The following is a 16,363-nucleotide window of genomic DNA, read 5'->3' as shown; positions in this document are numbered from 1 at the left end:
ACCCAAAGTCTCATCTTCCATGAGCCAAGCAGCGAGGGAACAGATGGAAATTCGCTTAGACCTACCAAACATTTCCTACCTCGGGCTCATTAACACACGCCAATGTGTGCAATTATGTTTATGTTGGAATTGGATATGCATTTTACTACATGCATATTTTTTTCTTAAGCAGATTTTTTCCCACTGACATTTCTCTCCCATGCCAAGTCTGGCCCAGCCTGCCAAACTGGGGAGATCAAGAGCCTGAGCCAGTGAGCTCATTCTGAAAGAGCCTTGTCACAAGCCAGAAAAGCAAAGAATGTGGGGAAAGCAGGGAAAACGCCATTCTCACGCTACGAAGACAAGGCAGACTTGCAACGGGCAGGGCAGCTCTAGCGTCAGGGGAGGGAAGACGAATGGGTCAGAGGAGTTTAACAAGGTCATGCTTCTTCCCATTTTGCCGATGAGGAAACAGGCTCATGGAGGACATGCGTCCCAGGCGCCACACACATTGAGTTGTGGGGGAGCTGGGATTTGAAACCATGTTGTCCAGCTTAGAACCCACTTGATCCCTTACGTGGTTGTATCTAGCAGGTGGTCCTTGCGAGGGCCAGAATTCTAGGATCCCCACCCCTCGTGCAGATACATGGTTCCCAGTTATCCAATCCAACCCTTATCGAGGTGTTGCTGTGAAGGCACTATAGGGAGATCATTAGTGTCCCAAACCAGCTGACCTTGAGACAGACGGGCCTGACCTTATCATATGTATGCTTTGAATTGGAGCCCAGAGGGCAGAGGGGGAAATCGGGGATTGGGAGCGCAAGAGTTTGACAGTTTCTGGCTTGAAGATGAAGGGGGATACGTGGCAAGAAATGGGGGTGGTCTCTAGGAGTGAAGAGCAGCCCCCAGCTTGCAGCCAGTGAGGGAATGGGGGCCACAGTCCTGCAACCACAAGGAACTGGATTCTGCCAACAGCCTGAATGAGCTTGAAAGCAGATCCTTCCCAGAGCCTCCTGCAAATAGCCCAGCCAGCCTAACACCTTGATTTCTGCCTAGCGAGGCTTTGAGCAGAAAACCCAACCGTGCCGTGTCAGATGACCTACTGAGCTGGTGGCAATCTGTTATGTGGTATCATGGTCCCTCACCAATGGTCTCAAAGCACATGTCCCAGCTGTCACACCGAGCAGAGACTTGGGAGTTCTCCTGTGCCCCCTCTGGGGCCCCTGGAGGCCTGACGCTGCCCCATTGGGCTCCCAGCACATCCTCCAGAGCACTGGTCCTTCTCTACAGGAACCAGTAAGCATACTAAGAGGACCAGCTTTGGAATCAGATGTTTCCAGGGCCTCACTTGTCTTCTCACTGCCGACCTCAGGGCAAGCCACGGGACCCAGACCCGTGCTGCCCAGTACCACCCACAGCCATGGGCCACAAAAGGCGGTTAACATTCAAATTCATTAAAATTAAGAATTCAGTGGCACCTGGGTGGCTTAGTTGGTGAAGCGCCTGCCTTCGGCTCAGGTCATGATCCCAGGGTCCTGGGATTGAGCCCTGCATCCGGCTCCCTGCTCAGCAGTGAGTCTGTTTCTCCCTCTCCATCTGCCCCTCTGCCTGCTTATGCTTGCTCACTCTCCCTCTCTCTCTCTCTCAAACAAATAAAGTCTTAAAAAAAAAAAAAAAGAATTAAGAATTCAGTTAGGTAAGATTGCCAGACAAAATGCAGGACACCCAGTTCAATTTGAATGTCAGGAAACAATTTTTTAGCATAACTAAATCCCAAATATTGCATAGGACATAAAGAATATTAGTTTGTCTGAAATTCAAATTTAACTGGGCAGCCTGTGGTTTTTTTTTAATTAATAAAGGTCACCGGGGTGCGCAAACACCAGTTTTAGATCTACAGAATTGTGACAAAAGTAGAGAGTTCCCAACTACCTCACACCCAGATCTGCCTATTGGTAACATCTTTAGTATGGCACATTTGTTGCAAACAGACTGATGTTATTAATTAAAGTGCATACTCTTTTCAGACTTCCTCTTGTCCTGTGCCCTTTCTCCGGGCAGAATCCCACACTACACTGAGCTGTCCGGTCTCCTTAGGCTCCATCTGATCTAAAAAGCCACCTTTGGCTATGGTCCCAGCTCCCCCTGGCTTTGACAATTTCTCAAGCGTTCCCCGTTTTTGATGACCTTGACAGTTTTGAGGAGCACTCGGCAGGGATTTTACCGCATGTCCGTCAACTAGGATTTGTTTCAGGTTTTTCTCATGGTGGAGGGTAAAGCTTGGGGTGGAGGGGGACAAGGTCACAGAGGGTAAGGGGTCATTCTCACCACACCCTACCAAGGGCAAACCACACTCTCAATGGGACTTATCATGGCTGAGGTTCACCTTGGTCGCCTGGCTGAGGTGTGGGGGTCCAGGTTTCTCCACTGGAAAGCTACGCTCTCCCCTACACCTTTCCACGGGGTCCTCTTTGGAAGGAAGTCACCACGCACGACCCACACTTAAGGAATGAGAGGCATCCTTTATTCGTTTGCTAAATTTGGCAACCCTACCAGAGGCCTAGATGCACATCAAGTGCTCGATAGCTCGATGAGGCTAGGGGCTGCTATATTGGACTGCATGGCTCTATTCTAGGTCAAGGAAAAGCAAAGGGGCTACCCAAACAGGTCATTCACAGACCACCAGTACTACTCTTCACTTTTTAAAAAGGAGACCTGAGGGGCGCCTGGGTGGCTCAGTCGGTGAAGCGTCTGCCTTCGGCTCAGGTCATGATGCCAGGGTCCTGGGACTGAGCCCCGAATGGGCCTCCCTGCTCAGCGGGGAGTCTGCATGTCCCTCTCCCTCTGCCCCTCCCCCTCCCTCTTGCTCTCTTTTTCTTAAATCAAATCTTAAAAAAAAAAGCCTTGATATCACTACCTTACGACACCCTAGCTGCAGCCCAGCACCGAGGATGATCCAGGACGCCCAGGAGCAGCAGGTAGGTGGTCTAGCCCGGTTCCTCCGTGGGGGATTTTCCCATCCTCTGTTCCTCCTCCTCAGGGAAGCTGGAGGGATGAGTGGCTTGGTCCTGGTCCCAAGAGTTCCTGAGTTCTTCATTTGCCCTTCCTTCGGACTCCAGGCGCCCCATCTGAGAAGGCAAAAGGCTCAGCGGTCAACCAGCCCTCGGGCAGCTCGGACTCCCCGCCAGGTGCTCCTGGCCAGAAAGCCATAGATCTGTGGCTGCTACACCTGGTTGGTTATAAGACTCACCCGGGGAGCTTTCTAAATGCTTACATCTTCCTGAGCCCTGCCCACACGAATTCTAATTAAAGATGTGGGAAGAGAGGAGGTTGAAAGCAGCCCAGGTGGGGCTGAGAATCAGCCACGTGCCCTAGTTCTGAGGCTTCCGGGCGTCCGCAGGGGCTCGGAGGTACTCTGGGGAAGTCTCTGCTCCCAAAGGCAACAGGGCTGTGCCCTGGAAGACCCCAGGGCGGGGCGGAGCCCCGGCTGACTTTCCAAAACAGGCCCTGCCTATTCGATGGAAACTGATAGGTCTGCTTTCCCTCCGTGCCCAGAGAGTTAGGTGCCAACAGACCCTTCTGAGAAGCTCTCTTCCTTTCCCTATTTGCCCAGGGGGAAGGGAAGTCCAATGGTTAGGTATTTCCACGTTCTGGGGCCTCATTGCTTCTTCTTCTTAATCCTTCTTGCCTGGATCTCTGGTCCCTTGGATCAGGGACAGAACCAGACGGCATCCCCTCTGGGTTGTCACCCACTGCATTTTGGGGGATGAGCTCGGTTTCTTGGGCTCCACAGGTCACCAATGGAGAGGAGTGGTGCTCAGGATGGGTTACACCCAAGGCCTGCCCACAGCACGCTCAGGTGATTTCAATGATGAGATTTAGGGAAGATGCAGGGCCTCTGGACCAAGCGAATGCACCTTTGCCTTTGGGACAGACATGTACTTTTTGGGGACAGAGGGCAGACTGGGTAGGTAGAATACTTTTGGGGGACAGAGGGCAGGCTGGGTAGGTAGAATGCCTCCCCCAAAGATGTCTGTATCCTAATCCCTGCGAATGTTACCTTTGCAGACTTCGCAGATGTGATTAGATTAATGGCCTTGAGATGGGGGAGGTTATCCTGGTGAGCCCGATTTGATCACAGAAGTTTCTGGAGCTGTAAACCAGAGACAGGAGGCAGAGTGGGGGGTCAGAGATTTGAAGCATGTGTAGACACCATGCTCCACAGGGAACCACCACATGTCTTTTGTTCACTGTGTGTGTCCCCAGAGCCTGGAACCCAGCAGGTGCTCAGTAAGTGCTTTGTGATAGAAAGACCAATGAGGTGACCATCTTTTGAGCACCTGCTAAGACAGCCACGTAGGCAAGCGACTTCACCTCTCTGACCCCAAGTCACCCCTTCTGTACTGATGACAGAAATAAGGTTGAGAGAAGTGAAGCCCACTCACCCAAGGGCACCCAGTTAACAGGCAGTAGGGCAGGGGTTCAAAAGCAGGACCACTGGAACCCATCCAACACTGTCCCCCTACCCCACCCCCAAGATGGCTTGGCCACGATGGGCAAAACTCCCAGGGTGGACAGCTGTGAAGTTTCTCAGTTTGTTCCTCTGCGTCCTGCGTCTTTCCATTCCTGTCCCTGGCGGTCATCCCGTTTCTGACGGCGCAGGGCAGCAGTGTCTGCGGCCCGCCGACAGGGGGAGCTAGCACCTAAGTGGAAAGACCAGGAGCTTCCCGAGTGGGTCCGAGGACTTAATCAGAGAAGAGCCAGCTCAGAATGAAGGCCATGGCCACCTCCCCGACAACGTGGGACATCAGCTGGCCTGACACCTCTCTCTGCCACAGGCTGCTGGCTAGATGCTCTTGGGCAAAGAACTGCATCCCTTTACCGGGAAGGGGGGGGGGGCCGGGGGGTTGGGAAATGAAGGTCCCAGAGACATTGACACAATAAAATGAAGTAACATAGGGGAAATCTTCTAGCACAGTCCCTGGCATGTAATTCCTGGTTGAATTTGCATTTTTTTTTTTTTTTAAATCAAGAGATGTTTACTGATTCCCGTAGGACTGTAATTTCAGATTCTGCCCAAAGTGCATTAATTTGCCCTTGGGGGGGGTGTGCTCTGCTGTCTCTTTTCTTTTCCTCCAGCCTTTTTTTTTTTTTTAATATTATGTTAGTCACCACACAGTAAGCACTCCTCCAGCCTTTTTTAAATCAAGTTGTCCCTGTTTGTACTTCAGAACGCTCTGCTCTCTCCAACATTCTAGCAAGCACCCTCAGGCCAGTTATACATTACCCAGGGTGCTCAATTCAAAGGGTGCTTTTCATTAGGCATGGCCTGTAAGAGCTCCTCTTGTTTGAAAACTGTTGTGTGCCAAGTGTAAACTCAAGAGCATTGTTCCCTGTGGATTCCCTCTGTCTTCCGACCTAAAATGCAGCCATTCACCCAACCTTTGCTGACAGCCCACGTAGGTTTTGCAAGGTCCTGCTTGGAGCAGAGATAGATAAGTAAGACCTGATCACATCACGGGAAAGCCTCCTCCGATGGGTACAGAGATACTAAGAGATGATTTCAGAACAATGTATGTGCCTATCTACAGAGATCCCCACTGAGAAGGGGCATCTACTCAGGTTCCCACGAACCTACTAAGGTAGCATCCTGTGAGGGAAGAACTAGCTCCATGGCTCCCAGGGACTGACGTCCAAGTCCAAAGTTAGCGGGGAAAGGGCAGGACCAGGACTGGAGCCCCGGTGTGCTCAGGCACTCTCTCCCTTATCCTAAGCAGGCAGGGGCTCCCTGGAGACATCCTCTTGCACTCTCCAAATGCCTGCTACAATGTAGGTCATTGTGGCTGAAACTGTTTTTTTTCTCCTTATCCTTGCAAACAGGCAGCTGTTCGGTGGTGAGTCTGGACTGTGGCCTGGGCTTTAGCAACACCAGCCCTAGCCCATTTGGTGGCCTGACAACTCTCAGGGCCACACAGTCATGCCTGAGGCCCTGGGGACCTGAATGTCACCCCACAGTGTGTCCATCCGAGCTTGTTCCCTCCTCCGGCATTAAATCATACCGGAATGGGCCAGGACAAAGAAGCCTCGACAGTTTCACGGGGTCACTGCTTCCCTTTCCTGCTTCACCTGATGCATCAGAATTTTTCGGTAAAACTTCGGCTTTACAAGAAGACGCAGCAGGAATGACAAGGGAACTCTGATCCAAAACCAGCTAAATGAAGGGTGTGTGTGTGTGAGTATGTGTGTGTGTGTGTGTGTTTTCTTCTTCTAATGTAAAGCAGTTCCAAGAAAAGTGAAGTCACGGCCTAGGGCGCTTATTTTCAGTTCTTAGAAAAGAGACCATCTCAAAAGGGAAGCTGGGTGGCAGGAGCACACACAGCCTGCCCTCGTCTGCTGGGGAAGTGGGGGGGGGGGGGGGCTTGCTGATAAACCAACTGTGATTTGGCTCCAGAAAAGTAAAACCCCCAACTGAGATGCGTTTTCGTTTAGTGATGTCAAGGAGGAAATGCTATGAATCGGTGAGAGCTATTAATATTCAGGGGAACCACAATGGCTGGGGCCACCATGATGAGGTGACACACTTCCAGCACGGAGCCCCTGGGAGCCACAGGCAGGGCGCGGGGACTGTCGGAAAAACCCCGGGCACCCTCTGGTCCCCACCTCCCACACTCCTGACAGAGGTCACTGCCCAGGCCACCCTATCAGCTCAATCAGCATTTCCCAACCAGGCACTATTTACCAAAGTTAGGTGAGGACAAACGGCACAGGAGACAGGGGAAGGTTTTCGGCAGCCTGGGGTCCGTTTTCTAGCAGGAAAGCGGGTTTCGGGGAAGGGGGGAAGGCTCAAGAGAGCAGACTTCTGGGTAGGTCCCAGATCGAAGACTCCTATTGGGAGCCCCGTAACAATGGTGAAATCATGTTTTCGGCTGAGGATCCTGTAACAGAGACCCCATGGACTATGTCAGAATTAAATGTCCGTGTAATCAAAGCAACTGGGCCACGGTCCCGGCCAAGAGGAACCCTAAGGAGACACGACAACTAAATAGAACAGGGTATCCTGGATGGGATTCTGGAACAGAAAAAGGATGTTAGAAAAAAAAAATGAAGGAAGTCTGAATAAAGTACAGACTTTAGTTAATAATAACATCTCCGTGGCGGTTCATTAATCCTAACAAATATGCCATGCTAATGTAAGATGTTAATCATAAAGGAGACTGGTTGCAGTATATGGGAACTCTATGTACTGTCTCTGCAGGTTTTCTGTAGATCTAAAATTATTCTTAAAAAAAAAATTTTTTTTTAAAGGCAGTCGGTGGCTGTAAGAACTCACTCCTCCTCCCAGAAACAATCACTCGGTGCCTGCCATGTGCCAAGCGCATGTACAAGTGATTTCTGTGCATCTTCATTTATTCCTCACATCGGTGCCAGGAGCTGGGGGAAATCTGCATTTTTATGAGATGAGCAAAATAAAGCACAGAGACGTTAGTTAACTTGCTCACAGTCACACAGCAAGTTTAACGACACATGAGCAGCTCATGTTCAGGTCCACCCGCTGCAAAGTTCCTGATAAAGCTCGGCAACAGTGCCTGAAAAATCCCCAAACTTTGAACAGAAGCTGGCTTGAAACCAAGCTTCAAGCAGTCCACAACCCCAGGTCAGTAATAAAAACACCGTGTGCTTTCCAATTTGCCTTGCCTTTAGAAGTTTAAAAACATAAAATAAAATAGAACTACCATCAGAAAAAAAAATTTCAAATGCAAAACACCAAAACACTGACACCACCAGATGCTGGTGACGACATAGGGTAACGAGGACTCTCATACGCGGCTGATAGGAGAACAAAGCAGTGCAGCCATTCCAGAAGACAGTGCTAAAGACTGAGCATGTGTCCCCTCCGCCACATTCCTACGTTGAAACCTAACCCCCCACGTGATGGTATTTGGAGGTGGGGACTTTGGGGGGTGATGAGGTCATGAGGGTGGAGCCCCCGTGGGTGGGATCAGTGCCCATAAAAGAGGCCCCAGAGAGCTCCTCACCCCTTCCACTATGTGAGGACAGCCATCTATGAACAGGAAGAGGCACCCTGAATCTGCTGGCATCTTGGACTTCCCAAAGCTTCCAGAACTGAAAAAATTTTAAATGTCGGTGGCTTTAACCACCCCCACCCCCACAGTCTATGGCGTCTTATAAGAGCTGCCTGAATGGACTGAGACAGTCTGGCAGTTTCTCCCAAAAGCTAACACAGGCTTATGTATGACCACCATTGGTGCTCCCAGGCATTTAGCCCATAGAAATGAAAACCTGTGTCCACATAAAACCTGCACATGAATGTTTCTAACAGCTCTATTAATAACCGGCAAAAATTGGAATCAAACAAATGTCTTTCAATAGATAACTAGGGTACATCTATACAATAGAGTATTATTCAGCTATAAGAAGAAATGAGCAATCAAGTTACCAAAACATACAAAGGAACCTTAGATGCATATTGCTAAGTGAAAAGAGGCCAGTCTAAAAAGACTATATACCATATGATTCCAGCTATCAGACATTCTGGAAAAGGCAAACTATGGAGACAATAGAAAGATAAGCGGTTGCCAGGGGTTGAGGGAGAGGGAGGGGTCAACAGGAGGAACACAGAGGATTTTCAGGATGGTGATACAATTCTGTACAACACTATCATGGTAGATACCTGATATTATGTCTTTGAGAAACTTGTAGAACTATGGATCACAAAGCAAGAACCCTAATGAAAACTGTGGACTTTAGCTAGTGATGTTTTATCAATGTGGCTCCTCAATTATAACAAACGTACCACACCAATGCAAGGTATTAACAATAGAAGAACCTGAGGGATGGGGTATATGGGAACTCTGGACTTTCTGCTTTTTTCTATAAACCTAAAGCTACTCTAAAAAATAGTCTATTTTTTTAAAAGTAGGCTCCTCGCCCAACGTGGGGCTCGAACTCATGATCCCGACATTAAGAGTCCCATGCTCTACTGACTGAGCCAGTCAGGTATCCCCCAAATAGTTTATTTTTTAAAAAGGGGGAACCTGGGTGGCTCAGTCGGTTAAGCGTCTGCCTTTGGCTCAGATCATGATCCCAGGGTCTTGGGATCGAGTTCCGAGTAGGGAGCCCGCTTCTCCTTCTACCTCTGCCCCTCCCCCTGCTCATTCTCTCTCTCTCAAATAAATAAATAAATAAATCTTAAAAAGATACAGCATATAAAATAATTTATTAGTGGTAGAAGATCAATAATCCAACAAAACTCTACAGGAATGTAGGAATATAATATTTACAATCTTGGGAAAAATAAGGTATGGGTAAGAGAGCAGTGAATATAATTACAACAAAAAGTCATTCCACCCAGAAAATGTCAGAACTCTAAGATGCTTATGCTGTACCCCTTATACAGTGCTGTATGTCAATTATATTTCAATAACACTGGGAGGAAAAAAAGAAAACAAAAAAACCCTCTACACCAGGACGTTGCTCCCTTGCAGCATCTCACCAGAAGTTACGAGGCAGACGTTTAGTTAATCCCTAAAAGTCATTCTCAGTCTTGATTTTAGTTTCAACAAGAAATTTTCTAAGTGTTTCAACAACTCCAAGTGAGGAAGAATGCCAGGTGTTAACCCTCGGTATCTTCAGGAAATGTACCTTAACTGCTCGGAGGCCCCAAGAGCAGAGAGAGCTGTCTTTGAGAGGCTGCTGGAAAACACTGTTTTGACTTGCAAGCTAGACATGGAAGTCGTTGATGGGAGAAGAGGCGGGCCATGATGTCATTCCCATTTCACGTGGTCTGCTTCCCGGCCCACAACCACAGTTTAATCACCACGGGCAATGAGCGAGATTCAACCTTGACATCATAAAAACAGGGTCCCAGCAGCAACGGAAAAAGTACCATCACTTATAAAACCTGGAAAATGCAACATGAGATTTCTGCGTGCTTTAAAGAGCAATTAACACACATAAACCAAAAGGAAGGGAAAAAAAAAAAAACAACGGAGCACACATCTGCTTTTCATCTGCAAACAGTCATCAAAGCAAGGGGCATCGAGGGCTGAGTTAAGTGAAGTGTCCCAGTGCTTAGAAATCCTACCTCTGGACTCCTTGGTCAACCAAAGCAAAACTCTTGGAGAAACTTATGAGAAATGTACATGGAATGCTATCTGTGAAATCTACATGGTATAAGAACCTAAATTGTTTCATGATTTCGGTTGTTTATTTTTTTATTTTTTTAGGATTTCGGTTGTTATTAGCAAGGGTTCCAATGTCATCTAAGGAATATTCCTGTGTAAATCTTCCACTTCTAGCTCCCACATGCTTTCGTGGATGGGGTTATCGGAGAGGTCTGTCATCTTCACAGCCTGAAGGCACGGCTCGGGGCTACACGTCTGCACCACTCCCATTACCATCACGTACTTTCCTACAAGAAGAGAAGCCCTTGGTGATGTTCACATTGATACAAAAACGAAATAGATACCCCATCCTTCAGAGCTTAACTTTATCAGAGAAGCAAATTAGAGACAAAAAAAAAAAATGCAGAGAGTAGATATCAACATTTAACTTGGGCTTCTGGTTTAAAAATCATAAAACAAAATTGCAGCAAGCTACCATCATGCACAAAACAATCACGCCTAAGGAATGGAAGAGACTCACATCCGAGTTAGGAGTTATAATTAGACTGTTCTAAGGCAGGGGCAAAACCCCTAAGCTTTTCTCTTATCTGTGTTTCTTGCCCAGTGCTTCAGAGTATGTGGCTGATCTCTGTGCACAGGACCAGTCCTCTTTCTGCAAAGATATCCCCTGATGGCCCCAAAGCAAATCCAACTTTCCCTTGATGCCCAGAGGAGCTGGGCACGCCACAGCACCCTGCCATGCCACCCCGTTTTTCCAACTGCCCAGCACCAATCCCTGCCACCAGCTGGGCACATGCTAGCAAATCAACAACAGAGAGAGCTGCCATTGGGATGATCTCATGACATATTAACCACGACTCTCTTCCCATTCCCTTGGGGAAGTGGCTCTCCTTGAAAGCAAAACTTGGCCAGTCTTAACCACACAAAACTCAACTGTGTAAAAAACCCCAAACACAGCAGGAAGGGCAGGCACTCTGCCAGCTCCCACTGCATGCCCCTTCGAGGCTGCTTTAATCACACTGCTTCTAACAGCAGGGCTGAGTTTGCTTGCAGGCCCCCCGGGCTCTGGCTGAAGGAAGCCTGGCAAGCTGACACCTGCCTCTCTGGATTGCTACCCTTTGCACGATGCACCATGTAATTAGGTTCCTCTGAACCCACCTCCAGATTTTACTTGATCAAGTAACATGGGGCTCCTCAGTGACAGGAGCTAGTTCTCAAACTACACTTTGCCAATACCTCCCAAAAGACTCTCAAATGCTGGTAGAGACAGAACCCCCAGAAAAAGAATGACTGAGGACCCAAGGAAGGACGACCAAGCCCAAGGAAATCCCAGCCAGGGGAGGGTAACAGGAAATCTACATGAAGGCACACACAACTAAGGGGATGGGCTAGCTCACTGGCATGAGCTCGCTCCTCTGGCAATTAGACAGCCTGGTTAATAGGGTTCATTCTACCCACACCCTCTCTGCCCCCAGCAGTGTCTCCCCACTCTCTCCCCACTCCTCCACCACACCCCCCCCTTTCCACCAGGCATTCATCCGCTGGCCTGGACCAGACCAACCGCTTCCAGTAGGTCCGCCTCCAGCTGCTTCCTCTTCACAACCATCCCCACCCTGCTGGTGCCGTGATTTTTCCCAAATGTAGCTCCGGCCTCCAGGTACTTGAATTTCTTAGGCTGTTCATATGTCATGAAATCGTCCTCTGATTTTTTGACCCATTTGAAAATGTAAAAAAAAAAAAAAAAAAAAAAAGGCTCGTGGCCATTTGAAGAGGCAGCAGCCTGTGGTTTGCTGATCCTGTGCTTCAATAATGCAACAGCGGAGAGGACAGAGAGAGGAGGCTGAAGAATGGGGCAAGGGGTGGGGAACAGGAGCACAGGAATGACAGTCATGAAGTCTTGAACCCTCAGTGTGAGCCCGGCACTGTGTTGAGGCCATTTTTCTTTTAACTGAATCTGCACAACAGGCCCCTTTTTGACCCAGGCTGGACAGATCCAGAAAGGTTAAGAAAAGTGCTCCAGCGGTTCAGCTGGAAAAGAACAGAGCCAGGAATTCAACATAATGCTGAAGATACAGAGGTCATAAAGACAGTCCTGGTCCTCCAGTGGGCTAGCCCAGTGTTTCTCAAAGTGTGGCCCCACAGCCAGGCCATCCGCATCAGCAACACCAGGGAGCTGGTTAGAATGCAAATTCTCAGCCTCACCCAGACCTACAGAAACTCTGAGGGTGGCGGCCAGATCTCTGCGACGTAACAAGCCCTCGGGGTAAGTCTGAGCACCCCGCTGATTTAAGAGGCAAACATTTGAGAACTACAGCCTAAGACAGTTCCCAGAAGGAGAGGTACTGGAGAGCTTTCTATTCCTAGAAGTCAGGGAGGGCTTCCAGGAGGAAGGCACACTCGAGTCTAAACGTTAGGGATGAACAGAGGCTTCCTGGTAACAGCGTTTTTCAAAACTTGATGGGGGAGAGGAAAAAATCATCCGTGGTAAAGGGACTTGGGCCTGGCCGCGGGCGGGGAACAGAAAGAAACGGTACCGTGGCGGGGGACCGGCCAGGGACCGCCCAGCCCCGCCCCCCGACCGCCCACAACCAGGGTCAGCTCCGCGTCCGAGTCCGGCCGTTACCTGGGACTAGGCAGGGCCGCCCGCGCGGCACCCGCTCCAGGCCGCGCACTGAGAAGGCCCCGCTCGGGTCCCGCAGCCGCGCCTCGTCGCCGCCCGCCGCCACCACCGTGCCCTGCATCCACACGGTCACCAGCTCCAGGGGCCGGCGGCCCGCCGCCGCCCGCGACAGCCGCCACGCACCCGGGCCGCCCTCCGCGTCGCGCCGCAGCTGCTCCGCCAGGACCTTGAACGGCGGCGACCGCGGTAGCCGCACGGCCGCTGGGCCGCCGCCGGGAGCCGAGTCCCCAGCCCCTGCAGCCGCGGCCGCCATGCTGCCGGGCTTCCGCTTTCCCGCCAACTTTGATAGGCAGCGGGGCCCGGACCGTGGCCACCAATCAGAGGCGCTCTGGTGAAACGGAGCAATGGTCGGCGTCAGGAGGCGGGGCTTCCCGGTCCAGCGGCCTCCTCCAGCCTTCGGGAGTGCGCATGCGTACGTCAAGTAAATAAACGTTCCCAGCCCTTGAATGAATGGGTGAAGCGAATTACAAGAGAATACATAAATGAAGGAGGGAGGGAAAGAACTTGTTTCAACGCATCTCAAAATTTGATGTGCATGCAAGTCACCTGGAGAATGTGAGTATTCGTCTTTACATCGCCTTGCATAGTAGGATTACTCTGAGGTTAATCAATACTAGTCAATACTGGAAGGAATAGTAGCTTGATGAGCCCATGTATTTTGGGAGTGATGAAGAATCGAGTCAAGGGAGAAGGCTGGGATGAGGACAGGGACAGCTGGTAAAACTGCCCCTTTCATAAGTCAATCAGAGAAAGACAAGTATCATATGAACTCACTGATATGAGGAATTTGAGAAACAAGACAAAGGATCATAGGGGAAGGGAGGAAAAAATGAAACAAGATGAAACCAGACAGGGAGACAAACCATAAGAGACTCTTAATCTCAGGAAACAAATTTAGGGTTGCTGGAGTGGTGGGGGGTGGGAGGGATGGGGGGAGCTGGGTGATGGACACTGGGGAGGGTATGTGCTATGGTGAACGCTGTGAATTGTGTAAGAATGATGAATCACAACCTGTACCCCTGAAACAAATAATACATTATATGTTAAAAAAAAAAGAAAAAGATAGTAGGAAGGGAAAAATGAAGGGGGGAAATCGGAGGGGGAGACGAACCATGAGAGACTATGGACTCTGAGAAACAAACAGGGTTTTAGAGGGGAGGGGGATGGGGGGATGGGTTAGCCCGGTGATGGGTATTAAGGAGGGCACGTATTCCATGGAGCACTAGTGTTATATGCAAACAATGAATCATGGAACACTACATCAAAAACTAATGATATAATGTATGGTGACTAACATAATAAAATAAAATTAATTTAAAAATTGCCCCTTTCAGTACTATTTTTATTTATTATATTTTAATAACAAAATAATTTAAAACCTAAAATAACAAAAGAAATGCACATTCATTGTAGAACATTTAGAAAGGGAAATCTGGAATAACAAAAAAATTGTAAAAATCACTCAGAGAGGGGCGCCTGGGTGGCTCAGTCGGTTAAGCGACTGCCTTCGGCTCAGGTCATGATCCTGGAGTCCCTGGATCGAGTCCCGCATTGGGCTCCCTGCTCAGCGGGGAGTCTGCTCCTCCCTCTCCCACTCCCCCCTCTTGTGCTCTCTCACTCTCTCTCTCTCTCAAATAAATAAATAAATAAAATCTTAAAAAAAAAATCACTCCCAGATATCCACTGTTAACTTTTGAGTGAATTAACATCCATATTTTAAAAATATATACATTTTTTTTAAGATTTTATTTATTTATTTGACAGAGAGAGCGAGAGAAGGAACAGAGCAGGGGGAGACGGAGAGGGAGAAGCAGCCTTCCTGCCGAGCAGGGAGCCTGATGCGGGGCTAGATACCAGGACCCTGGATCATGACCCGAGCTGAAGGCAGACGCTGAACGACCGAGCCACCCAGGTGCCCATATATATTTTTGATATACAATGTTTTCTATATTTTTCTTTTTTTTTTTAAAGATTTTATTTATTTACTTGAGAGAGAGAATGAGAGAGAGAGAGCATGAGAGGGGGGAGGGTCAGAGGGAGAAGCAGACTCCCCGCCGAGCAGGGAGCCTGATGCGGGACTCGATCCTGGGACTCCAGGATCATCATGACCTGAGCCGAAGGCAGTCGCTTAACCAACTGAGCCACCCAGGCGCCCTACAATGTTTTCTATATTTCTTCACTTAATAATATTTTCTCATAACAAATATCCCTCTGCTTCCTCCTAAATGACTGTGTAATATTCCATTAGTCAGACCACCTGTTTAATCAGTATCCTATAGTTGAACATTAAGACCATTTCAAATTTTTCATTTTATAAAATCACTACTGTGAACCTACTTGGACCTGAATCTTTGTACATATGTTGCAGATAAATGCCTAGAAATGGAATTTCTCCCTCAACATTGTATGTCTCCAGTTAGCAAAATCCACAAATCCTTAACCAGGCAAATCCTTAAAGTCAAGACCAGTCCTTAGTAAAGAGACTTTGTACTCGTAGGACCTCTGGCAGTACATACATACATATTTGTACTGCATACAGAGAGCACACAGCGGGTATTCAGCAAGAGCTTGGTCTTTATAAAGCAGTTAAGACATTGAGCCAGGCCCTGTCCTAAGAGCTTTGTAGGGAGTATTCTCCCACACCCTGTAAAGACTGTGTTCTACCCAGATAAGGAAACAGGCTCATGAAAACTAAGCAGCTTACCCTTGAGCTTTCTTGCAATAACCTCTATGGGGTCCTGGCCTCTACACCTCATCTCTGAACCAGGCCACTGGGTTGAGAAGGAAGCAGGCACATTAACCAATAGAAAATCCAACCCTTTGGGGCACCTGGATGACTCAGTCAGTTAAGCACCTGCCTTTGCCTCAGGTCATTATCTCAGGATCCTGGGATGGAGCCCCACGTCGGGCTCCCTGCTCAGCATGGAGTCTGCTTCCCCTCTCCCTCTGCCCCTCCCCCGCTTGTGTGTGTGCTCACTCTCTCTCTCTCAAATAAATAAATAAAATCATAAAAAAAAAAAAGAAAGAAAATCCAACCCTTTGTGTGTGGTGGGTCCCCACTGGCCTTTCCCTAGGTATGTGAAGGCCAGAGAAGACGGGGAAAGGAGCTGGGATAAAGGCAGAGGTTCCCATGCCTCTTGTCCAAGCCTAGGAATTTCCACCATTCTCTTGGCCTTCAAGTTTACACACACACACACACACACACGGGCACACGCCACCCTCAAGTTCCCTGATCTTTCCAAAACACCAGTCTGAACATATCAGTGCCTGGTTTAAGCCTCCTGATGGTGTTATCCATACACCTGGAATATGAGCATCCTAGGGAGAGAGGGCACTCCACACAGAGAGCCCAGAGAGGAGAGAGGGAGCAGGAAGCGTTGAACAAATTGCCGGGATTTCAGGGTGGCTGGGATGCAGGGTGCAAATGGAGGACTACGGATGAGACGAGGCTGTACCCACATAACCTCATTTCTTAGCCCCATTTTTCAGGTGATGTGAGGGAGGTTCAGGCCAATGACAGGCCTGAGGCCACATGGCCAGTGCGGGGTAGAGCCAGCAT

The 16,363-nt window shown here is 49.0% G+C and overlaps 1 protein-coding gene and 1 long non-coding RNA gene across 2 annotated transcripts in view; one reads left to right on the top strand and one right to left on the bottom strand.

The window, feature by feature from the left end:
• Nucleotides 1-9,200: 9,200 nt before the first annotated feature.
• On the bottom strand, nucleotides 9,201-13,096 carry RMI2 (RecQ mediated genome instability 2). The gene is made up of 2 exons (XM_045870613.2): nucleotides 12,748-13,096; nucleotides 9,201-10,411 (listed from the first exon to the last, which is right to left on the bottom strand). Exons 1-2 carry the CDS (start codon nucleotides 13,055-13,057, stop codon nucleotides 10,263-10,265), a joined length of 459 nt encoding a protein of 152 aa, XP_045726569.1. The 5' UTR covers nucleotides 13,058-13,096; the 3' UTR covers nucleotides 9,201-10,262.
• LOC135364532 (uncharacterized) overlaps nucleotides 13,070-16,363 on the top strand; it is a 24,675-nt gene continuing 21,381 nt past the window's right edge. Inside the window, exon 1 of the long non-coding RNA XR_010411846.1 lies at nucleotides 13,070-13,359. This is a non-coding gene — a long non-coding RNA (uncharacterized LOC135364532). The remainder of the gene's footprint in view (nucleotides 13,360-16,363) is intronic.

Source organism: Mirounga angustirostris, unplaced genomic scaffold (genome assembly GCF_029215605.1).
Source record: "Mirounga angustirostris isolate CCGP_5_RB_7025 unplaced genomic scaffold, mMirAng1.0.hap1 SCAF_5, whole genome shotgun sequence".
NCBI classification, from domain to species: Eukaryota; Metazoa; Chordata; class Mammalia; order Carnivora; family Phocidae; genus Mirounga; species Mirounga angustirostris.
Note: the sequence above shows the minus strand (reverse complement) of the source record. Positions and strands in the feature narration are given on the sequence as shown.